At 31.4% G+C, this 25,567-nt stretch overlaps 4 protein-coding genes across 4 annotated transcripts in view; 3 read left to right on the top strand and 1 right to left on the bottom strand.

The window, feature by feature from the left end:
• The first annotated feature begins 6,431 nt into the window (after positions 1-6,431).
• Positions 6,432-7,244, top strand: LOC102590965 (transcription factor TCP9-like). Its single transcript, XM_006362646.1, has one exon. The coding sequence runs from the start codon at positions 6,432-6,434 to the stop codon at positions 7,242-7,244; it is 813 nt and encodes a 270-aa protein (XP_006362708.1).
• A 5,099-nt stretch (positions 7,245-12,343) lies between these two features.
• On the top strand, positions 12,344-14,414 carry LOC102587457 (transcription factor TCP19). The gene is made up of 2 exons (XM_006362637.2): positions 12,344-12,814; positions 13,030-14,414. Exon 2 carries the CDS (start codon positions 13,063-13,065, stop codon positions 14,161-14,163), a length of 1,101 nt encoding a protein of 366 aa, XP_006362699.1. The 5' UTR covers positions 12,344-12,814; positions 13,030-13,062; the 3' UTR covers positions 14,164-14,414.
• Positions 14,415-21,165: 6,751 nt separating this feature from the next.
• Positions 21,166-22,734, top strand: LOC102587127 (peroxidase 66). The gene is made up of 3 exons (XM_006362636.2): positions 21,166-21,449; positions 21,545-21,733; positions 21,911-22,734. Exons 1-3 carry the CDS (start codon positions 21,249-21,251, stop codon positions 22,472-22,474), a joined length of 954 nt encoding a protein of 317 aa, XP_006362698.1. The 5' UTR covers positions 21,166-21,248; the 3' UTR covers positions 22,475-22,734.
• A 527-nt stretch (positions 22,735-23,261) lies between these two features.
• The window catches only part of LOC102586781 (uncharacterized), a 4,745-nt gene continuing 2,439 nt past the window's right edge, over positions 23,262-25,567 (bottom strand). The window contains exons 3-4 of the mRNA XM_006362635.2: positions 23,903-24,113; positions 23,262-23,626 (exon numbers count right to left, since the gene is read on the bottom strand). Of these exons, the coding sequence (XP_006362697.1) occupies positions 23,504-23,626; positions 23,903-24,113 (334 nt within the window). The 3' untranslated portion in view covers positions 23,262-23,503. The remainder of the gene's footprint in view (positions 23,627-23,902; positions 24,114-25,567) is intronic.

Here is a 25,567-nt window from a genome sequence, read left to right as displayed (position 1 = left end):
CGAATTTTTGGACTTCTACTATTACTACTAAATATAGTATTCTAAGTGTACTTTAGTGTCGTTGAGTGGTTCACTGACATCGTGGTTATAGGTACCGATACACTGGTGAGTAAAATCGTTCTATCTTGTGAGGATATATTCCATTAACCTTGGGTACTTGAGTGGAATAATTTCCTTAAGGGGATACTGTGCATTCAGTGGGCTCGATTTTATTATTTGAGAAAAATATTGTGTATATTGATTCTAATCATTTTCTAGTTCTAGTTTCTCTAGTGGTTTTAGTTTTTTAGTTTTGAAAATACTCTTTAAACTTTGTTGTTTCTTATCAAGTTCTTCATAGTTTTTGTTTTAAGTATCTTAGGAATACAAGATGGACAACAATCTTAAGGAAATTATTATATTGTTGATATTTCTTGTATTCTACTGATTGAGAAAAACAGAACATGATAGTAGAAGATTAATGAACTACTACTCCAGAATTTGATGCCTTGTTTAGAAGGGTTGAAGTGAGAATGTACTGAAAAAATTGATGGTATTCCGGTTAAAGATTACACCAGGTAACCTTCTTATTATTTATATCTAAGGTGGAAAATAGTTTCTAAAAGTTAACTCTTTTGATATTTATCATGTGTGTCTTTGGAAAAAGATTTGCAAACCATATGGTTTTTGAATGAATATTCTTTGGCAAATAGTGTTGCCTTTAAAAAAATTTAGTTTGCAAAATGAGATATGTATCTTTTAGTTTGGTAAGATAGTATGTCAAAATGTTATAGTTGGAAGGCTATTTGAAAATAAAAACATATCTATTGATAATCTAAGAGTATGCTTTATTCTCTTTGGAGACTTGAAAAAAATTGTAGTTTTCTACTCCGTGTTAAATTTGATTGTGTCTGATTTTTGTAGACTAAAATCTTTTGTAGTTTTCTACTTTGGATAAATTAGATTGTGCAATTGGTTTGAAGAATATGAAAACTTCACATAATAAGTCAGTGTTGTACTTTTGAGTTTCTCTTCCGTTTGAATTTGAAACTGATTTGAAGTCATAAAAACTTCATCCACATACAAAGTTCATTCGGTTGACGATTTGAAGAATATATAAAACTTCATTGTTAAATAGAAATAAATTGTACAAAAAAATTGGTCTTTATTTATGGTATGTCTGATTGTGATAGCAAAAAAGACCAGCGACTTAAAGTTAGTGATTTTGTGCCTGCAATAGGTGCTTCTATGGAATGAACTTTGACATTGTGTAAAGATTGTCAAAGGGAATTGAATCACTATAATTCTTTTGTAGAACAATATTTCCAAAAGAGATTTCATATTGTCAATGACATTTTGATAGTATGGGAAAAATATGTGGAACAATTATTTTCAAATATTTGAAAAATATTTTTGAGATTATATTTAAAATGTAGGGATTCTTTGCTTATGATAAAGATAAAATTTGACTTAGTGTCTAATATAAATTTGGAGCAGAAGATATGAAATTCAATAAACTTTTGTATTATGTTAGACCTACAAAATTCTTGGAGTATATTTGATATTGTGGTGGTTGAGTTTCTCTTTTACTAGTATATGGTATGGTATGAAACCATCAAATTATATATATATATACTTGTTCAAAATAATTGTGTTCTTTTATGTAAGAGTGTCACTTAAATTGTTGTGATTTTTCATGAAAATATATGTCTATTAAAATATAACTATTTGTATAGATATGAATATTGGTGAATAGTCATTTGTCATGTTTTGTAAAAGAAGAATTTGGATTATATTGCCTTTATTAGACCCGATTAGACTATGTTCATGGATAGTTCTATAATAATCAAATTGAAAGTTATGAAAAAATCCTTCTGAAAAGGACATTTGACAAGGTGCTAACTCTAAACAATGTTTGTATCAGACAAAATTGTAATAAGTAGTAACAAAATATTTGGAAAAAAAAGAAGCTACCTCACGGAGAGCTTTTCAAACTCAATAATTTTATTTGTTTTTACTTGTTTGAGTCAAACTGTTTGTGACATGAACACTTGGGACATGTCAATTACAAAACCTTGCAAGGAAAACTGATCAACTTGAAAGTTTTGTCTAACTTTGAGTGCAATAAATAAAAATGTTAAGTTTGTGTTGAATATAAGTATGCTAAGCATTCTTATAAATTTGTTGAAAAGAGTTCTAATCCCTTGAGTTGATTCACACTGCCATTATTGATATGAAGTCAACACTATCTCGTGGTGAAAAAAAATATCTCATAAATTTATTGACAATTGCATTAGATACGATAATGTTTATTTGTTGAATCGTCAAGATGAAGTATAGAAACGTCTAGATAATATAATATTAAAGTTGAAAATCAATTGGGAAAAAGATAAGAAGTGATAGGGAAGAGAGTATAAATCTCCTTTTGTAGAAATGTGTTTGGAAAGTGGAATTATCGATCAAACTACTGCCCTATTGACCTCAATCTAATGAAATTGCAAAATGAAAAAAAAACTGAACTTTGAAGGAAATGATGGATACATTACTTATAAGTTCATGTCTATCACAAAACTTGTGGAGAAGCTATCCTTATAGCTAAAGGGAACAACATTATATTGTTTGAAGACTGATGGAAGTGAATTTAAGAATGATGGAAGTGATAAATCGTTGTTTACTTACAAATATTTCTTCATTTTGAGGGGGGAGTACAAGGATGTGAGAGCTGCAATCAGCTAGTCCAGCTCGCTTGTAATACCGACATCTCTCTGGTCGAGTTACTTCGTTCCTATTTCTTTCTTTTTTTTCCGATATGCCGCTCTGCCACTCATTTCCCCGGAAAAGTAGGTATTGAAAAATTTGCATAAAATAGGGTATTCTTCAAGTTTGAGAGGTTGCTTGTCATTCAAAGGCATATGTTGTTAGTTATTGAATAGTGAACACTGATTTAATGATGCCAAGAAGACATTCTAATCTCAAATATCTTCTCTTTCTAGTTGCTTGAACAGAAATTACACTCGGCTCACACAAATTTTATGAAGTTGCCTTCATTCTATATATATCTTTGTTATTAGAATGTCAAAAATTAGTCCTGTCCAAAATTTATTACTTAAAAGAAACAATTGCCTCTTAATATCCCACCTTAAATGGCTGCTGTAAAAGCACATATAATTTGGACTTTAATCACCTTATTAATTCTTTAGTAAGTGATTACCTTATTAGCTAGGTATTTGCATCTCTTTAGAGGTTTCATCAATTATTATGTTTCGGAACTTTTCATCGGTCCTTACCTTTATATTATGATCATTTGCTCTTTTCCTTTTTCGAAGATTCTAAACCTTGGAATCTATTCATTTATTATACTTACACATGACTCGAACTTATTAACAATAATAGGTTGTCGTATCGGAACATCAAATCGAATATGAGCATTCATAACTGGAATATGAGATTTAGTAACCTTTGGTAAGTTACTGTTAGTAAATGTATTTGAGATCGTTGATTTGTAATATTTGGTAAAAAACCTCTAAGATCACATTGATGTACAAGAATGAGAAAGTGATAGTACATCTCAATTTATATCTTTATCCAACTGTTTTATTTCTTCTTCTAATGTTTGAAAAAAATGATTCACCAAAATGTCATCATCAAATCTTACTGAAAACAAATCTATAGTTATGACTCCCAGATATTTAATAATGTAAGGGGATTCATACCTTATATATATCCAAACCTTCTTTGAATACTCATCTTTGTGTGTTGTGGTGGAGCAACTAAAACATATATTGTAGGTTCAAAAATGTAATATGTGAAATGTTTGGCTCCTCGCCAAAAGTCAATTATAAGGAAAAAAACATTATGATAACTTATTGATTTGGTGCACACAAGTATTATTGTATGCAAAATTGCATGCAAGTCTTATTGTATGTAAGATAGCATTATTTTACATAAATAATAAATAACGATATTAAATAATAGCATTTGCAATGCAATTACGATATGTTAATTGAATCATAAAATTAGATTTTATGAATCATTACTTCATTAAATGTCAATGTATGTTTTTTTGCTCTTCAACTAACTTATATTTTCTCTCATTGAATACTAACGATTCGTCGTGCCCATGTATTAGTGTTAAAGAATGACAAAAGTCCCACATCGATGGTTAATGAGTGGGTGGACTCCCTATAAGACTTGGGCAATCCTCCTCCCTTTGAGCTAGCTTTTGGGGTGTGAGTTAGGCCTAAGACCTAATTTAACAATTAGTAATAAACTCAATCCCTGTTAAGACTAATTTTGCTGCCTCAAACCATGATTAGAAAATAAATTTTGATGTAAATAACGCAATATCATCAAGATCGGACTCTCCATTTTATTCAAGACACAAAATATGATGCTAACTAAACTATCACGAATCGACCTCAAAACTTGTGTTGATTTGCGGTAAAGCGCGCAATAATACTCAAGTAAACTTATATTGATTTGTGGTCACGTACGCAATAATACTCAAGTACAATCTAGGATAGGTTATTGATAGGATCTAGAATAACTTTTCTTATAAAATAATTCTTGGATAGAAGTAAACGACATCTCATATTTCTCACTAATAACAAGTTATTTCCCGTTCTAATGAGATAATCACTCTTATATGTGATATTAACTAGTTATTTTACTTTCAAGGTTTAATGTAGTTTTTATTTCCTTTTATTGTTAGCTCCTAGTAGAAAAAAAAAGGATTAGACCTGATTTACTTGTTTTTAATCCTATTTTATAATTAACTAAATTTATGTGTAAAAAAAATTCTAAGTACAAACTAGGATATGTTATTGATAGGATCTAGAATAGTTTTTCTTATAAATAAATTCTTGCATAGAAGTAAACGACATCTCATATTTCTCCCTAATAACAAGTTATTTCCCGTTCTAATGAGATAATCTCTCTCTTATCTGTGATATTAACTAGTTATTTAATACTTTCAAGGTTTAATGTAGTTTTTATTTCCTTTTATTATTAGCTCCTAGTAGGAAAAAAAAAAGATTAGACCTGATTTACTTGTTTTTAATCCTATTTTATAATTAACTAAATTTATGTGTAAAAAAAAATTCTAAGTACATCAATGACATTATAAAAAAAGTTTAGTGATGTCATGTGTACATCATGGGAAAATAGACTTGGGAACTTTTAAAATAACTTTTATTTTCTGTTTGGGTGAATTAAATAGGTAGTGTCATGGGTTAAATACATTTTATTATTAAAAAACAACATATATGATATGTTAAATATGTGACATATATTTTCTAATTAAAAGACAATAGTTGGATGATTTTGTTGTTTTAAAAACAAGGGATAAGGGTTTGAAAAATACCCCAACTTTGGTCGGATTTGCTGTTGCGATACTAAACTTTCATAAGGACCTATTACCTCCCTAGACTATTTAATACAAAATACGGTATTAAATAGTCTAGGGAGGTAATAGGTCCTCGTGAAAGTTTAGTATCGCAACAGCAAATCCGACCAAAGTTGGGGTATTTTTCAAACCCTTATCCCTAAAAACAATAAAAGATACTTTAATGAAATATCTCCATAAGTTGAGTGATTTTTTATCTTTAAAAAAAATTAATAATGTATTTTCTTAAATTGAGTGACTCTATTGTCCTCTAAACAAAAAAAAACTTTAATAATATGTTTTCATATATTAAATGACTTCATTTTTCTTCCTTAAACAATAACTTTAATATTATCTCCTCATTTATTGCGTGACCTTTTTTTTTTATTTTTTTAATGACCATCTAATATTATCCTTGTATATATATAACCAACAACACGAAAGTGGGGTTCCATTTTCCACAAGGTCTTTTATCCTCCTCTGTAAGTTTTCTTCTTTCCTGTTCATTTTTTTTATGTCAAATGCTACTTTTTCACTCTTTTTCACTATACAAAACTATCCTTTAACCATTAGAACAAACGTTGACGATGATGACAAGAATTTTTTTCATGTGAAATGCTCCTTTTTCACTCTTTTTTACTGTAGAAAATTACAATCAGTCATTCATTAGAACAAACGATGATGATGATGACAACAACAACGAATTTCTTTCTGAATTCTGATCAATCGGTTCATTTTTTTTTTCTGATTTTGCATTACTCACAAGCACACCATTTGCAATTGTTATCATGTGAAATGCTCCTTTTTCACTCTTTTTTACTGTAGAAAATTACAATCAGTCATTCATTAGAACAAACGATGATGATGATGACAACAACAACGAATTTCTTTCTGAATTCTGATCAATCGGTTCATTTTTTTTTTCTGATTTTGCATTACTCACAAGCACACCATTTGCAAATGTTTATCTTCGTTTTTCACGCCTTTTGCGTGTTTAATTTTGTGAGGTTTTAATTGCTTGTAACCATTTTTGTTTTTGGATTTCAGCTAGTTTGGATTTTTCTGCAAAATGGTCAATGTTGAGAACAAACAAAATATTGAACAGGAACATGATGACGTTAACCAGACGAAGGTTTTAGGTGTTGATCCGTTACTTAGCGATTCTCATGAATCCGCCATTGCAGCGGACTCATCTCAAGAGGCAGAGAAACAGGTGGTGAAAAAATCAGCAAAGTACAAACACACGACAGTGGAAGGACATGGTACGAGAGTCCGTCTGTCGCCGATCTGTGCTGCTAGAATCTTCCAATTAACGCGGGAATTGGGACATAAGTCTGAAGGTGAGACTATAAAATGGATTCTGGAACGTGCTGAGCCAGCGATTATTGCTGCCACCGGAACTGGTACGGTTCCGGCCATTGCTGTACAAGTTAACGGAACGTTGAAAGTACCAGCGACAATTAACGAGGGAGAAAGCTTGATGAGGAAGAGGAAAAGGGCTTCCAATAGCGAATTTTATGACATGCATAAGGAGTCAAAATTTGCACCTGTTGCTCCCATTACCCCAAAAGGTGTTGTTCCTGTTTGGCCAGTGGGCAATGGGTACTATATGCTGCCACCTGTTGCTGGGCTTCATTTACGGGCTAGCCCATTGATCAATGTCAATGCTGTTGGTGCTAGTGAGGTTAAACTGAGCAGCTCATGTGTGTCAAAATGTGCTGGGAATGGAAACAAGTTAGGTGATGGTATTTCAGTCATGGCTCCGAGTTCAACTTCGACTTCTCCTGGTGCCACAACTACAACTACTAGGGGGTTTCCATTGGAAATTTTTAACAAGAAGGTGCATCAGCTTATGAATGGTTTTGGTTCCACCAAATCCTGATTACATTTTCAATAGTGGACAGAGAATGGGTTAGCTAGTCTTCTAGGCCCATAAGTATGTAGTTGGTTCTTGATTAGGCACTAAGTTTTAGCCTATATAATTCATAGCTGCTTTGTCTTAGCTTTAACAGTTTGCTTGTAAATTAGCCTTTAAAAGAGACAAATGGAAATAAAATGTGGTTTCCTCCTCTAGAGAGGAGCTTGCTTTGTTGTAATGACATGGGTTGGTCAAATTTATTTGAATGTCAACTTCCTGTTTCGTTTGCTTTGGGGCTCTGAATTTTATGTATTTTTGCTCTTTGTGATTGTGAAAAGCAAAACGGTTTTGATTAGGTTGGATTGGTTTTAAAAGCTAACACGTAGTTTGGTAGAATGTATAAAAATAATATTAAATTGAGTATACTAGTAATGGTTGTATTAGTACTAATATTGTATTAGTTATACTTGCATTAGTTATGCATTGATTATTTCTTATTTATTGTTTAATTTGGTGTATTAAAAATAGTATGCATTGTATAAAGATATTTATTTACAAAAATATCCTCCACAAATATGATTGAAAAGAGAGTTAATATCTTAATAGGTCACTCAATTTAGTAAATTTTTCTAGAAAAGTTATTGATATAAAACAAAATTCAATGATTTTGCTAGATATATTTTCAAAGTTGAGTGACATTTTGAGATATTAACTCATTGAAAAGATGTAAAAGTATTTTTGAGTTTTTAACCATGCTAATGCATGCATTAAATCCCTTTGCAATACTAATCCCTAGAAATCCATGATATTAATGATACCCTCCTCAATACACAATAAAGTGTACCAAACAAGGGACTACTAATACACAGAGCTAATGTATGCATTATTTTTGCTAGTACACTCTACCAAACGACCCATGTGTATTAGCAAAAATAATGCAAGCATTAACTCTATGTATTAGTAATGTCTTGTTTGATACATTTTTTCATGTTATGTATAATTAAATACAAGCATTAGTTATACACTCTATTGTGTATTAAAGTATGTTCTACTAATATCATGGATTTTTAAGTATTAGTAATGCTTAATACATGCATTAGCATGGTTAAAGACCCCATTGCCCCTTAAAATCTTTTTTTCATCTTTTTCACCTTAATTGTGAAGACTATCTTTGTAAGTAAATATTTTTATGCGATGCATGTTATTTTTAATACACCAAATCAAACAATGCATAAGAAATAATTTATATATAATCAATACAAACATAACTAATATAAGCATTATTAATAAAAGTATTTATTTTATTACTAATAAAAGTGTGTGACCATTTTTTCGTGTTTGTATTGTAACACATGAATCTCCTTTTTTTCCCTGACTTTATAAAATCCCTTTGTAGCAGTGCTTGTCATGACTCATGGGGTCATTTGCCTCGTGCACTTGGATTATTTCGAAAATGCACGTGACTTAAGAGTAACGCACGAAAAAAGTAGGGGATGAGTGGTAAGTGGTCCCCATCCAAAGAGGGGTGGGTCAATGAAAACTAGTCAATAAACACCCCACAATGCATCGATCGGTTCAATTAAAATTTATTGATTTGATTTATTAATTATTAATTTGTCAGCATGATAAATTATTATAGAACTATTTAGATATTGATTTATTTATTATTAGTAATCGTTATCAGTTTGATTATTATTTAAATGTTTAAAATTTATACCAAAAAAACATTAAAAATCATTTAGTAGAAATAAGGTGATAACCAAATGAACCATGCAAATGAGTTAATAGATTATAATTTTGCTCAAAATCAAGCACTAGCATTTTGTGGAATAATTGAGAGTTTAAGACAGTTAGAAATAAAAGTACTCGAAATTGAAAAGTTATCTGAGTAATTTTTTGGAAAATTAAAATATTTGAAAATCTAAATAAATTTAATGACTAAGTACAAATATTTGGAAGTTAAAATTTAATATCTGGTGTAAAAATCACCAATTTACAAGGCCATTGGATGTAATTCCTCAGAGGCTTAACACACAGATATCCCGTCAAATTTGTTATCAATTTCATTTAAACACTTAAATTTCAATTTATTCTAATCGAACATTTGAATATATGAAAAAACGTTTTTATTCCTTACTTTCACTTCAATTTAAAAAAGAAACAAAAATTGAGTAATATCTTCAATATCAAGTACATATTAATTAATTACCTTATTCAATATATGAATTAGTCTCAATAATTCATAAAATTTTAGGCATTTTAATGATGTGCATAACTAAAAAAACTTATTTAAATTAAAAATGACTAATAAAATTATTTTATCAAACATACAAATGTTCAATTGAAATAAGTTACATATACTCACTCATTGAACATAATTTTAGTGATTAATTAAATTTTGATTTGACTTTCTTAATAAATAAGAATGGTAGAGAGAGATTATATTTGTGGGGCACTTCTAGGAGAGTGGGCCCTTAGCACACTTTTTCAGGCGACCGCGTGGTGGTCCACTGGCTACGACTATCCAAATTGAAAATCAAATCAATTTGATTCAATAAATTTATTTTGATTTTAAATTTAAAATTTGATAAGTAATATTTATTTTCCTTTCAATAAAAAGTTTAATTAAATCAATTTATATTACAAATTTTAAGTATAAATAGCACAACAAAATCAGATATTTACTCAAGAAAAGCATGCCATTATGGAGTTTACAATAGGATATATAGCATGTGTACAAATAATGATGATATTAGTATTTGTTATTTTTGGGTTACTTATACTGAAATTATTTTTTTGTGTAATATTTAGTTTGATACATTAAAAATAATATGCATTGCTGTCATTGCATAAGTTTTTAAAAAAAATTAATGAATATTTGTTTACAAAAATAATATTATCTATAATACGGTGGAAAAGATTAAAAAAATTAGGGATAATTATTTATTTAACCATAATAATAAATGCATTAAATTTCATATGTTAATATCATAAATTTTCATGTATTAATTACAGATAGCAAAATATAAAATAAAATATATATATCTAAGGCTAATGTACCAAATAAAGGTACACATACAGAGGTTGAAACAAAATATGGATAATATACAAAATTAGTATATGCATTTTCTTTTCTAATGCACTTTATCAAATAATCCGTAACAGTATACCAAACTTTATTAAACATGTTGAACTATTTGCATTATGTTAAGACCTCATCTAACCACAGATAATTGAACAGTATAATTTGATGATATAAAGGCGGCAATGTCGAAAAAGTCCTTAACTATTTAATTGGCGGATATGTAAACTTTAGGGAAAAAAAACTATCAAAATGATGGTGTTACTTGACTCTTTAACATATATATTGTTATAAAAAAAATAGTAGAAAATATAATTGAAGAAGAAGATGGTTTTGAGGCGTGTAATCACTTTTTTTAAAGAGATATTGCTCATATACATATTGGGGTAAATATAAATAATTATATACAACAAAGCCTTTTTGGTTTATACATGCAGAATTTTCTTAGGCTATTTCTAGAAAGTCTTTATATTTATAGAACTTAAGAGATGACTCTTCATAAGAGTCAAATTGTTTCATGAACAAATGACTTTTTATAAGAATCATGTTTTTTTTATGAATATATGACTTTTCATAATTGTCATGTTCTTTCATGAACAAATGATTTCTTATAATAGTCAGTCATATTCGTTCACAAACATATGTATTTATTCAATTTAAGACATCTATACTTTATAAAGTATTCAACATAAATTATCTTTAATATATAACAAATTATATTTATTTTAATTTTTTATGCTAAACCTAATGTTAACATTAATTGTATATCTACGTAACTAACGAAATTCACCATTTGTATGACGTATCCATCTCCAAAAAGATTGATAAAATTAGAATAGATGTATGAGGAGAAGAGACATATCATAAAGAGGTTTCTAAACTACTTATCGTGCTTCATTACTTTTTATTTTTCATGTGTTTGTTGCTATTAATATTATTAGGGAAAATCGGGCAGAATAAAAGGAAAGAAATCCAAAGAGCAAGAGAAGCTAGAAAAGAAAATAGCAATTGATAGATTTTATTAGTCATGTGAAACCCATTATTGAACTTAACACTATTTTTTGACAATCTATTAAATTTAGGGTAAAATTATCAAAATATATCTTTTATTATATTATAAATTATAAATCATTTCATCTAAAATATATTAAGAATCAAAATAAAGTAACACCAATCCATTAAGGTCTAGTTTGATCTTTGTCTCATCAACTTTTTACCTAGCATAATTTTCTTCTCGCATTTTAATTTTTCATTGAGTGTCTAAAATATAATGCATGCATTAGGTGTGTGTATTAGTAATACCTTGTTTGGTATGCTTTTTCATGCCATGTATAACTAATGCAAGTGTTAGTTATACACTCTATTGTGTATTAACTTGTGTATTACTAATACCAAGGAATTCTAGGTATTAGTAATACATAGCATTTTAACACTTGCATTAAATTAAATAATTACAAAACTACCCTTAAAGCCTTTTCATTTTCTTTGTTATCGTAAGTTTTTGTTTTTAATTTGCTTTTCGGTGTCTTTTAATTTTTTGGTGTCTTAATAGGCTTTATGACCTCTTAAGTATCTTTTATTTTAAAAAAAATAAAATAAATTCAATTTCAATATAATTTAATCAAAAAATTTACTATTGTGACGATAAATTTGATAAAAAAAAGTATTTGTCAACTTTCCATAAAAATATTTTGACACAATAGTATAACTATTTAATATTATTTTTTTTTTAAAAAAAAGAAGAAGATGATGAGTTAATGATGTTTTAGCAAAGAATTTTTTTTGATGTTTTAGCAAAGAACTTTGTTGCAAAGGAAGTGTACAAATAAATAAAGTGTGAAGGGTATATTTGTAAACATATAATTTTTAATAGAAATTATGCAAGATTTGTTATTTCTAATATATCAAACCAAACAATGTATAAGAAATAATGCTTGCATAATTAATGCAAGCATTACTAATACACCATATTTTACATTATTCTTATACACACTATCAAACGACCCCTAAAGCTCTAACTAAATTCGAATTACTCATGACCCATTTGGGAGTAGCGCTCCCGACATAGCATTGTTAATTTCTTCTTCAGTCAATTTTCATTAATTACACAGTTACTTTTTGGGATATTGTAGATATTTCAATTTTTTTTTTTTTTTTAAAGCTTTCAGAATAGGAACTCAATCCTCCTTTCTTACTCACATACCACAGTTACAATACACCAGCGTTCCTATTTTCTTCTTCCTTCTTGCCCCCAACAGCTCCCTCACACACCACCACAGCGCTAGTTTTTCTCCCCTGCAACTTCTTTATTCCTTGGTCATTTTCTTATTCTTTCCATGTATGTATTTCATTTTAGCACCTCCAACCAAAAGTTGAATCTTGTATAATGTATTACTCTGTATCCTGTGATATATTCCATACAAGTGTTCGTGAAGAAGAAGAAGGTATTTTTCATAAGATTTCCAACCAATCGTACATTCTCTTCTAGCACAGCTGAATTCATACTCCCAAGGTTTGCTACTTCATTTTGTCCTTTTATTATAGATCTATGCTATGAAAAGTTGGTTATGAGCTTAAAAACTGTTTCGGAATCAAGTCTGGCTTCTTCATTATTATTTTTTGTTGTTCTGATTTTTCGTCATTCATAATCGTTTTTCATGCCTTCTGTGGGTTTAATTTCAGTGCTAAATTTTGGGGTTTGTAACCATTTTATTTTTCGGATTTCAGCTATCTGCTTCTGTGTTTGGATTTTTCTGCAAAATGGCCAGTGTTGAGAACAACCAAAACATTGAACAGGAAGATGACGAGGTGAGCGACTCGAAGATTGATCCGTTACTTGGCGATTCTCATGAATACACAATTGCAGCGGTAGGGAATGTCACGGATGCGGAAGGGGTGGACCCGTCTCCGGCGCCGTCAACCGATATGGTGCTGTTGTTAAAGGAAGAACCGGAGGAAAACGATTTGCGAGTTTCTACGTCAGTTGGGATGAATATGCAATTGCAAAAGGTAGAGAAACAGCCGGTGAAAAGATCTTCAAAGGACCGGCACACGAAAGTCGAAGGCCGTGGTCGGCGAATCCGTATGCCGGCAGCTTGTGCTGCTAGAATCTTCCAATTAACACGGGAACTAGGTCATAAATCGGAAGGTGAAACTATAAGGTGGCTTCTAGAACGCGCCGAGCCAGCAATCATTGCCGCTACTGGAACGGGTACGGTTCCGGCCATCGCCGTATCAGTAAACGGAACGCTGAAAATACCGACGACTTCACCGGCGGCAAATAACGAGGGAGAAAGCTCGACGAAGAGAAGGAAAAGGGCTGCAAATAGCGAGTTTTATGAGGTACATGAGGCGTCAAGTTTTGCACCCGTGGCTCCCATTGCCCCACAAGGTCTTGTTCCTGTTTGGCCAGTGGGCTCTGGGAATGGACTTGTACCCACCACTGCATTTACCGGTGGGGCAACTTTCTATATGCTGCCGCCAGGCACTAATACAACAGTTGGGGCTCAGTTGTGGGCCACTCCAATATTTAACGTACCTGGAAGAACTATTTCAAATTTTGTATCTGCAATGCAACCTGGTATGGGTTATGCAGCAGGAGGGGTCTCTTCTGTTGCTGCTGCTAATGAGGTTCATTTGAGCAGCAGCTTTTGTGTGTCAAAAAGTGATGGAAATGGAGACAAGTTAGGTAATGTTGCTTCAGCCATGGCTCCAAGTTCGAGTTCTACTGGTTCCACAACTACAAGTACTACACAGATGCTTAGGGATTTTTCATTGGAGATTTATGACAAGAGAGAGCTTCAGTTTATGGTTGGTTCTGGTTCCAGTGAAAATGATCAAACTTCCTCTTCTAAATCCTGATTAGGGTTCTAGACCCCATAAAACTTTTGTTTTTTTTAATGTCTTCTGGATAAGCATCTAGCTGTAGTTTTTCAAAAGATTTTTTTTTTTTTGGGTCTAGTTCGTAGCTGCTTTAACATTTTGCTTGTAAATTAGGTTAGAAAAAGCAAATGGAATTAGAATCTAATTCCTCCGGTAGGAAAGGAGGTTGCTCTGCTGTGATGTGATGACATGGGTTGGTCAATATTGAATGTCAACTTGCTGTTTTGTTAGTTTTGGGGCTCTCAATTTTTTGCCTTTTAGTGCTTGTTAATGTGCTCTATCCATTATCTTAGTTAAAAAAAAGTAAAATTTGTACCAAAATATAATAAGAGGTATATATATTTCAATAAATAATTAAAAATATATAAGCTATTTTTGGTTAGGTTGGATTGGTTTTAATCCGATTTATATTTACTAAACGTGGGACCATATTTTGTTCTTGTATTATCGTGTGTAACACTTAAATCTGCTCCTTCAAAATCTTTTTGTAACAGTGTACTGTGGTGCTTATCTTTGGGGCCATTTGCCCCGTGCACTTGGATTACTTCATAAATTACATGCGACTTTAGAGTAACCCACGTAGATAGATAGAGAGGGGTGTGGGTCAATGAATACTAGTCAATACACAGTAGAAGGTGGGGTCACCAATAGCCGATGGTGGGACCATAATTTACGAAAATAGTATTCCCTCCGTCCTATTTTATGTGGCAACATTTGACCGGACATGGAGTTTAAGAAATAAATGAAGACTTTGAAATATTTACCAAATTGTTCCTTCAAAAAATAGTCATATTAAAAAGTAGACTCACTTTTATCTCTCCTCATAAATGTATTGAAGTACCATCTTTAAGACTAAGTGGGACCAATAAGGATAAAAGATGAATTGTATCTTTAAATACTTACCAACTCTTTTTGGGACTGACCAAAAAGAAAATTATGTCACATAAAATGGGACGGAGGGTGTAAGTAATATTAAGAGGGGGTTGGTCTTATTTATTTCGTGAGCAAAACTTCAATTGTTTTAATTCAAAGGCTATGACTATTCTTTTTTACGAGGTCTATGCAAAATATTTTAAAATACATTTAGATACTTCGAATTATTAATTAAGTTCTCTTGATAAATTAGAATGGTAAAGAGAGGGTGTAAGTGTGGGGCACAAACCAATAGGTATGGTGAAGCAATTTTTACTTCTTTATTCTTTATCAAAGCAGTTTTAGATTGGAGTTTTTCATAGACCATCTCCAATCCACTTCTATTTTACTCTCCATTCTCTATAATTAGAGAGTAAAATAGAGAATGGGCACTCCAACCGACCTCAAAATCACTCTCTATTCTTCAAATTTAGAGAGTTGAATAGTAGTTCTCCAAATTTGGAGAACTACTATTCACACTCTATTTCACTTTTTGACTATTTTATTATTATTTCTATGGAGTACTTTCTAATTAACATATTACTTTACATATAATGTCATTAATTAAATATCTAATATTCATACTTCTTTTTAAATGTAATATAATATTATAAAAAATATATTATTTAATATATACTACATTCATCTGAATTAATAGTATTTTAATTTTTTCTAATTTTTGTCATTAATATAATTTGATTTTATTATTAATATTCACAATAAAGAATACACAAAATTAAAATGATAAGATGAAAAATTTAATTTAAAAATACAACTCATAATATGATTTTAATTTAAATACAAGATAACAATACAAATACATAACATAATAATTTAAATACAAGATAAAATACGATACATAACATAATAATTAATTCACGATGAAACAAGAATCATGCCGAACAGATGTTGAACGTGCATTCGGAGTTTTGCAATCACATTTTACAATTTTTGCATGACCGTCACATTTTTAGAGAAAAGAAGCGCTACATGATATTATGACTACATGTATTATATTGCACAACATGATAATTGAGGATGGACGTAATCTTAATGCACCAATTCAAGTTGTTGTAGAGGCTCCAACTCCAATGACAGAAATGGTGGTAGATGAAAATCTCCGGTTTGAACAACTTTAACTAGACATAAAAAATTAAGAATGAAAATGCTCATTTTGAACTCCGTAATGCATTAATAGAGCTTTTTTTGGACCAACGTAATAATTTCGAAAAATTGAGTGTTTATGTAATTGTATTTCACTTTTATTTGAATTTATCCATTAATTTGTAGCTTATATAATATTTTATTGCAATTTATGTTATTTAAAATTTAGAATAAATATAATTATATATAAAAAAAATTAAAAAAAGTTATCACATGAAGATTATATAAAATAATTATTGGGAAAAAGAAATAAAGGAGTTATTATGAAATTAAAAAATAAGAATGAAATAGAAATAATAATATAATATTGAGGAAAGAGAAAAAGATTCTTTTCTAGAGAATAAAATAGAAAATTGAATTGGAGTTGATTATCTGAACAAATAGAAAACTCTATATTTGGAGAGTAAAATAGAGTATAGGGTTGGAGATGCTCTATGAGAGTGTTTTACCTCTAATATAAAACTTCTCAGCCAATATGAGTATTGGACACCAAATGAAGTGTGTGGCACATATTTAGGTCATGTGAAGGGTAGGACCCACTTCTAGGAGAATGGGCCCACGCTCAGTAATCGAGGCGGCCCGCGTGGTGGTCCACTGGCTGCTAATAAGACTACCTTTCAGGTTTGTCTTTAGGTCTGCTGCTTTTTTGGGGGGTGGGGACGAGAGAACAAGCTGGCGATTTCTGACACGTGGTGTACTCTTAGTTGTCATGTAGGGACTACCTCCTCTGAAGTTGACACGTGGCATATGTACATTTTAAATTGTCTACTTTTATTATATTTAAATTTTTTGATTAAAATATCAAATTAATGTAATTTAATTTAACTTTAAAAATTAATTAAATTGACTTTCAAAAAACGTAACATAACAAATAAAAATGAACTCATCTCAACCCCTAAAAAGTTAAAGCCTTTTTCTTTGTCACATTTATAACCGTACTAGTATAAATAAATTAAAGAATAAAATTAAATAAATTAAATACAATTTCGTTTTAAACTAACATAATAAAAATAAGTTAAAAATTATAATTCAAATAAGCTTTATACTATCATCAATCATCACGTAGATAACCAAATTGGTAATATCTTTTTATATTAATTTAGATATTATTAGTTCTTAAAATTTAGTTATTACTTTGCGTTTAACCAACTAACAATGTATATGAATTGTACATATAGAAGGAAATAAAGATGTTAAACACAACCTAGCTGATATCAATCGGATCCAAATGTGTTTGATAAAGATAATGTGTTTGTATTGAATGTATATGCTATATATAAGTGTTGTGGAGGTCTTATTGGAATTGAAACTTGAACTAGACAGATTCATATTGACAGCTCTAATATTCAACTATTTCTACCGGAGTTATGTACTAACGATCTCCTGTGACACAATTTATGTCTCTTTCTTAAGATCATTATGGCATGTATCCTTCAATTTAATCTTTTAAACCTACCTTTGACCTTTATTACCTTAACCATGGAAGAAACTTCATTATACAGAAAGTAAAAGAAAACAAGAATCAAGAAAATGTCAAATTTGTATAGGACATATCGATTTTGAACTACAAACTCACAAGAATGAGTTAATACAAGCTATTTATAGTGTATTAGATAACAACTACCACTTAACCTAATTAATAATGTAGCTATAATACACTTAACAAGCTAACTACTAACTTACTAACACATACTCTCTCCTTTCAATTTGTTAATTTGTCCAATTATTTTGACTTAATACGAAATTTTAAAAAGTTAAAGAACACTTTTAAATCTTGTGATTTTAAATTAAAGATATATCAAAAAAAGGAAAAAAGACATTTTCTCTTTGTCACAAATTAAAAATAAAAGTAAGATAAACAAGTTAGAAACATAAGAGGTACAATTATTTTCAAGTGAAATTTCAAACATTTTACTACTACTTAAAATTTTCTAACTTTAATACAATTTTTTTTTCTTTTAAAAAAAACTACTCACACAATTTTAAATCGGTTTGGGCTACGATCGTCGTAACTCGTATCCTATAAACTGCTAAATGCTAATCCATACAATTGGGCCAATGTTGAGCCATCACACTAATGCACTATAACAAACAAAAGATTTTACGGTAATAATATATTATATTTAACTATAATAATCCTAAATAGAAAGTCTATTATCACTAAATATCTCTTTTGCTATAATACGTAGGAATGAATATTACAGTACGTGGTTTTCCTATCACAAGAAACATGATATCGTCTTCAATAAATTCCAAGGACTTAAGTTATATACATTATCATTGTACTTTTCTTTTTTATATTATTAGTGCAATTTTAACCTCACATCTCATTACACTATTTTACAAGTCACCATATATATCAGACTTCTTGTGAAACTAATTACCCACTGAATATTATTATATACGTACTAGCTTAACTTGATAGATAGTGTAAAACGTGCACAGTATACTCTTAATTAATTCATTAAAATAACAAACCCTGCAATAATTAAAGCTTCTGTTGTTATAAAGTACGCCAACTATAAGGAAAGTTAAGTAGTTTAGTGGTGGAAGAGTTTCACCCATAATTATCAGAGGTTTTGAATTTGAATTCTGGATATGGAGAAAATCATGTGGGGAGTGTCATTTCCAAATGGATCATGCACGATCTGAATTTAGTCGAAACTTCAATACGGATTCCAGACATCGGGTAGGAAAAAGACAAAAAACTCCAACCATAAGGTAGATATTCATTCTTTCTTCCCCTTGAATCCAGGACAGCCAAGTTTTTTTTTTATGTATGTATATACGTGTATACCTCTTAGTACCTTACCAACTGTTTGCCTTGAAGCTTTAGACCAACCTGAAAGAAACAGATTAACGGCCGTTATCTATTACTTCTTCTCGTCGATATTAAGTGAATGACTGAGATTTTTTTCATAGTTTAAAATAAGGAAATTGCTTAAAATTTAAGAGAATTGTTCTTTCTCAGTATATTTATTCTTCATTTAATGAGATTCTTAATTACATGACATTTTTAATAGAATAAGTTAAAAATAATCAAAGGATAATATTGAAAAATAGTCTTAAATTTATGTCGTTAAATATTTTTTCTTAAGAGGTGTACCAAATTCCAATAATTCACTTAATATGGCATCGAAAAAGTAGAAACAATTTGATAAGACTGTGTATACGTCATCCTCCTCAGACTTAATTAATGGGACTATATTCTCATGTTATATATATTAGACAAAAGGATTCTTAACTTTCTCCATGGCGCGTTAATTACCTCTGTTTTAGCATATATGTATCTCTCTCTCTATATATATAATGTGCTTCTTACTCTTTCCATCTTTTGACTAAAACAGAGAAAAACTCTGTTCTATGTTTTACGTTAAAGAAAAACTCCACACATAATTACATGTCTGTTGATTGATTATTTGAATTTTCACCACATTATACTTTATTTGGATGATTGTTATATATTATTTTATAATGTATTACATTATATTTTTTAAAGAAAAGTAAGGTACGGGGTAGAGCTAATATGAAAAGGTACGGTAAAAGATGAAATATATTAAATAATAAGTAAATAAAGACAAAAATGGGAAGAAAATATTAAGCTAACAACGCGATCACACTAAATCACATCTTGTCTTTTCGTCGTTACCTAACGATATTTAAATAATACGATTCACTATAATTTAAGTAATAATCAAAACAAACACTATATTTAAACTAACAATACAATACAATACAATACAGCAAGTAACAACCATCCAAACGAGGTGTTAGTGAGGCCCATCTCTCATTTTTCTTTCCCTTGCCTATTTTTTTTTGGATAAATTACCTATATACACACCTTTATTAGTTTATTAGTTACCTTGTAAATAGTATATCAAGTGTTCATAATTGAGTTCTAAATTTAATTTGTACATACATAAATATAGAAAAAATTTCTTACTATATATATACATTATCTAGACTAAAGTTACTTACTTTGGCGAACTATATATATACCTCATTTTCTGGTCCGACCCTGATTCCTTGACATTAATGGAGAAGCTTTTTTTTCCTAGACGAGTTTTATAGATTCACCAGTACTTTCCACTCGTGAACTATTCATATATGTACAAAAAGAAAAAGTTTTTTACATTTGATATGATTATGCTTATTCTAAATTTACAAAATCAAAATTCCGAATTCGCATCGTAACTACGGAGTTACTATGCAGGGAAAACATATTGCATATATCAGATGATCATCAGTTCAACAAGTCCCGTCTTTAAACAAGCATGCATGCAAGGCAACTTCCAGCGCATCATTATTAGTTTGCCTCGTTTAATATGTCAATACATTTATTATTTAATAGAGGTGGTGATGGGAAACCAGACTTAAAAAACACACACATGAATCACAATGTGAGATCCACTCTTCACACACCCTCTCACGCCAGGACCAGACATCTGGTGCATGAATAATTATATTTGATATATGAGAGTCCAATATCATAAATGAAAATTGGAATGAGTATTCATGTTCTGATAAAGAAATGAATTTTGAGTCCAACAATAAGGAATACCCAAGCTAGCCATATTAAAAAGACCACTCATCTCTTAAAGGGCGATGTAGACTCTTGATCATCCCAGTGAAATAAAAGCAGATATAATTGAAAGAAAAGAAATTTGTACTAGTAAACGAATGTACTATTCTTAGAGTTGTTAGTAATGTTGTTGATCGTACAAGATAAAAAGCATCGCTGGAAATGCTTAGTCTCAAAGCACAAAATAAGCTTCAAATTTCCTAAGGCTTCCCTCTTTTTACTAATTGAGTGACTTGAAAGTACATATTAATATCTCCATGCACCAAACACCAAAAATACTATTTGTTTATTTGCTCATTCCATGCTATATATAACCAAAATCCTGTTGCACAATCATCTCATCTCATCTTCCTTTCAAGTTGCAATTAATTAATTAAATCCTTAGATACCAGTTTAAGCTTAATTAATGGCTCCTTTTTCTACAATCGTATTTCTTATTTTGTTAATAGTCCCTCTATGCAGTGCAACTCTTGGAGTTCAATACTATGATCAAACATGTCCTCATGCTGAAGATATTATTTATCAAACAATTCGCAATGCTTCGTTTTTTGATCCTAAAGTCCCAGCACGTATTCTCAGGATGTTCTTCCATGATTGTTTCATTAGAGTATGTATTTAATTGTGTGCATAATGCAAGTCATTATATTATAGATGCATACAAGAGATGGAAATTGAAACTGTTTTGTTAATGATTATTCACAGGGATGTGATGCATCAGTTCTACTGGATTCAACACCAGAAAACAAAGCAGAGAAAGATGGTCCGCCTAACCTCTCTCTTGGAGCTTTCTATGTGATTGATGCTGTCAAAACAAACCTCGAAAAGGCTTGCCCAGCAACTGTTTCTTGTGCTGACATAGTTGCCATCGCAGCTAGAGATGTTGTGGCCATGGTACTACTTCATCATCCTCCCTACTAAATTGTTAATTCACGAGCAGTAAATAACACTATATGACCAGTTAAAATATACTACTAGCTAGCAAGGCGTTGTCAGTGTATATAAGTTAAATTCACTGATTAAACTGTAATCATAAGCTCATAAATACTTCATGTCTGATCAATTTTGTAGTCTGGAGGTCCATACTGGAATGTACTAAAAGGAAGAAAAGATGGAAGGGTGTCAAGGGCCAATGAGACAGTAAACTTACCTGCTCCATCCTTCAACACAAGCCAACTCATTCAGAGCTTTGCCAACAGGGGATTGGGAGTGAAAGATTTGGTTGCTCTTTCTGGTGGACACACACTTGGATTCTCACACTGCTCTTCATTTGAAGGCAGACTTCATAACTTCAGCTCAGTGCACGACACTGACCCGAGCTTGAACGCAGTATTTGCACAGAGCTTAAAGCAGAAATGCCTGAAACCCAACAGTGATAGCAATGCAGGACAATTATTGGACCCAACTTCATCAGTATTTGACAACAACTATTACAAGCAAATTATTTCAGGCAAAGGTGTTTTTGCATCAGACCAGAGTTTGTCGAATGACTACAGGACTGGATTGATTGTTAAGGCATTTGCCAATGACCAAACTGTGTTCTTCAGGGAATTTGCTGCTTCAATGATCAAGCTTGGAAATGTTGGTGTCCTTGAAAATGCAGAAGTTAGACTCAACTGCAGAGCTGTGAACTGAGAAATGAGTGTGTTTGTACCTATGTTTGTTCTTTTTGCTGTCTAATAACTGAGGCTTAATGAAATACTAGTATGAAATATCTATGCACCTTGATTATTCCCTTGTAAGGTGAAGAGGTAGCAGAGGAAGAATAATATCATCAATGTTGCTTGTTGTGTTCATAATCTATCCTCTAAATTGTATTCACCGTACACATACAGTTTCTTTCAAATATTCTGTCATCAAAATTGAGATATAATACAAGCTCGTAGATTCTAAGATGGGGTAGGGTGGAAGTCTCCACATATGAATGTATTCCACTTACAACTATTAGCTTCTTCTTAAGTATCTCAATAGATTGCAATAGAGACATTAATTTTACTCTATGACTACTACAACTACATACCTAGTGTAATCCCACAAATGGAGTCTAGGAAGGATAGAATGTTAACAGACTTTACCCCTACCTTGGGAGGTAGAGAGGCTGTTTCCGACTAAGTTGCACGAACTCTTCACTTGCGATGTCGCACCCGTGTCGGATTCACCAAAAACACACTAATTTTGGAGAATCCGACACAAAGAGTTAGAGCAACATACGTTCTCGATAGACTCTCGGCTCAAGTAAAAGCATTTCACAGCAGTTCAATCGAGAAAAACAATAATTGTGCTCTATGATTGACAGTGCCAATTACGTAAGAAGCAACCAACTCAACTCCCTCCAAACAACAAAATTATAAAGGAAAAATTATCAGACATCCCACCTTTACCTGTGAATATTAATGAAAGTAATCCTATCACCAGTCCATACTCATGAAAGATTCAATGTTTAATCCAAGTGCTTTTTCCAGTGTGATACAGAAGTATAACTTAAATTCTTTACAGGGCAACGCCAGAAGCAAAAAGATTTATGGCAGAATACAGCAGTAGTTTGACATAAAATGAAGTTAGAAATAGAAGTAGGTGAATTACAACAAGTTGAAGAGATTTTGTGCTCATTAAACTCAACGGAGTTTAGAAAACAAATATGATTCATTTAGGCTTAGCATTTGTTCAAGCAAATACAACATCAGATCGTAATATATATTTGATACCCTTAGTGACATTCCGAGCTTCATGCAACATACATTTATCCCCGTGAATGTGAACAAGAGCCATTCCTTCGGTCGGAGGTACCTATACAATGTTAAATATAAATAGCATAACAAAATCAGATTTTCACTCAAGAAAAGCATGCCATTATTCTCTAATTGATGCCACATTATGCAGTTTACAATAGGATATATAGCATAACAAATCATGATTGATTGATTGCCTTCTATGGAGGTAACTGAAATATGAAGAAACACATCTAAAATAAATAATACATGTCTACATGTGTGAAGGGAAATCGGGAATGGGAACATTGAAGAAAGAGTGAGAGTGGCATTTCTGAAAAGGGGAGAATAGTACCTCGGCAACCAAAGCGTTTCTTGGACCGTAAAAGACAGTTTCCCCTCCAACAAGGCTCTCAGACAATGAATCCTGAGAATCTTTATCAACTTTGGTTTTGGATTTGGGACCACCACTTAAATATATTAACAAAGTGTAGTGTGTGCACTTCCCTTCTCCAATGTCAACACTTTCATCAATATGCCGTCCAAATCTCTGACCAGCCTTGTACCTAGAGAGCAACAACAGTAACTTGATGAGGACCAAACATTTGTTATAATGTCCACCTTACCATGTACTCAGGAAAAGGAAATGAGAATCACAAATGTGGAGAAAAGGAAAAGAAATGGCTGCGAAGGCCCTGACACCAGAGATAATTGAAGTATAGAATTTGATAACTAATATAAAGAGAATAGTGCTGTGAAGGCCCTTAACTATTTAATTTGTGGATATTTTAACTCAACAAAATTTTGTGGCAATTATTGTAATGTGTCAACTTTACATAACATAGTAAATTTCTCCTTCTGTCAACTTTCATTAATTATACAGTTACTTTACACAATTTCTTCCTCACAGGCACAACACCAGTGCACCAACCCTCTTCCTACTTCTTTCTTCCTCCTTGCCCCAACAGCTCCCTCAAACACCACAGCACTGGTTGCAACTTCTTGGGGCTACTTTTATCATCCCTTTCTTACTTACTGCTTTATTCCTTGTTATTTTCTTATTCATTCCAAATTCCACTTTCAAATGTCATGTATTTCATTTCAGCAGCTCCAACCAAAAGTTGAATCTTGTAAAGAATGTATTACTTTGTATGCCACATTTTCTTCCAGCACAGCAGAATAGATACCCCAAGGTTTGCTCGTCTTCCTAGCTATATCTATGCTACTGATTGTTTGAGAAAACTTAAATTGGTTGTGAGTTTATAAACTGTTTTGGGAATCAAATCTGGTTTTTCTTCTTGTGGTTTCTTCTTCTTTTTCTTTCTTTTGAACTTTTGGTTAACACCGAAGTCTGAATTCATTTCAAACAAGCAACCAAGGTAAAGGGTAGGGGCTGCTGGGATGAAGAGAAAATAAAGTACAGATGCTGACAAGAAAAAGAAGGAAAGAGAAAACAATAAAAAGGAAAGGAAGAAGAGAAGAAGTTGGGGATGGGGAGTTACTTGGAGGAGGAAGTTGCTGCTCGAGGAGTTGGGGTGGGATGGGTAGCATATGGGCGTGGAGGAAGAAAAAAGCAAACAAACAACGGTGAAGTAAGAGGAGTGAGGTGACACAGTGTTGTGCCAAACTGCCACTGAAGATACAAAAAACAGTAAAGAGTCCATATTATACCCCAAGAGCCTAACAGTCCATTAATGAAAACTGAAGTAAGGGCAAGTGGTTACGTTTGAAAAGTTGAAGGGGTCAATTTGCCACAAAGAAAATGCTAAGAGGGTAAACTGCAACAAGTTAAATAGTTAAAGGCTACACCGCTTTTCTTGATACAAATAGTGTTACCTCAAAATCATTCATGTGATTGCTACTATTTCAGATTAGGAAAGGGAATGGTAAGTTGACAAGCATTTTGTACATAACAGTCAAAGCAGTTTTTTTTTTTTTTATGACAAGGGAAACCCGCAGCCGCTACCCTTTGAGTGCGCACAGGGTCAAACCTCCGCTCCTATGCAATAGCTCGCAAACC

This window comes from Solanum tuberosum, unplaced genomic scaffold, assembly GCF_000226075.1.
Source record: "Solanum tuberosum cultivar DM 1-3 516 R44 unplaced genomic scaffold, SolTub_3.0 scf00414, whole genome shotgun sequence".
NCBI classification, from domain to species: domain Eukaryota; kingdom Viridiplantae; phylum Streptophyta; class Magnoliopsida; order Solanales; family Solanaceae; genus Solanum; species Solanum tuberosum.
This window is presented reverse-complemented; position numbering and strand designations above follow the sequence as displayed.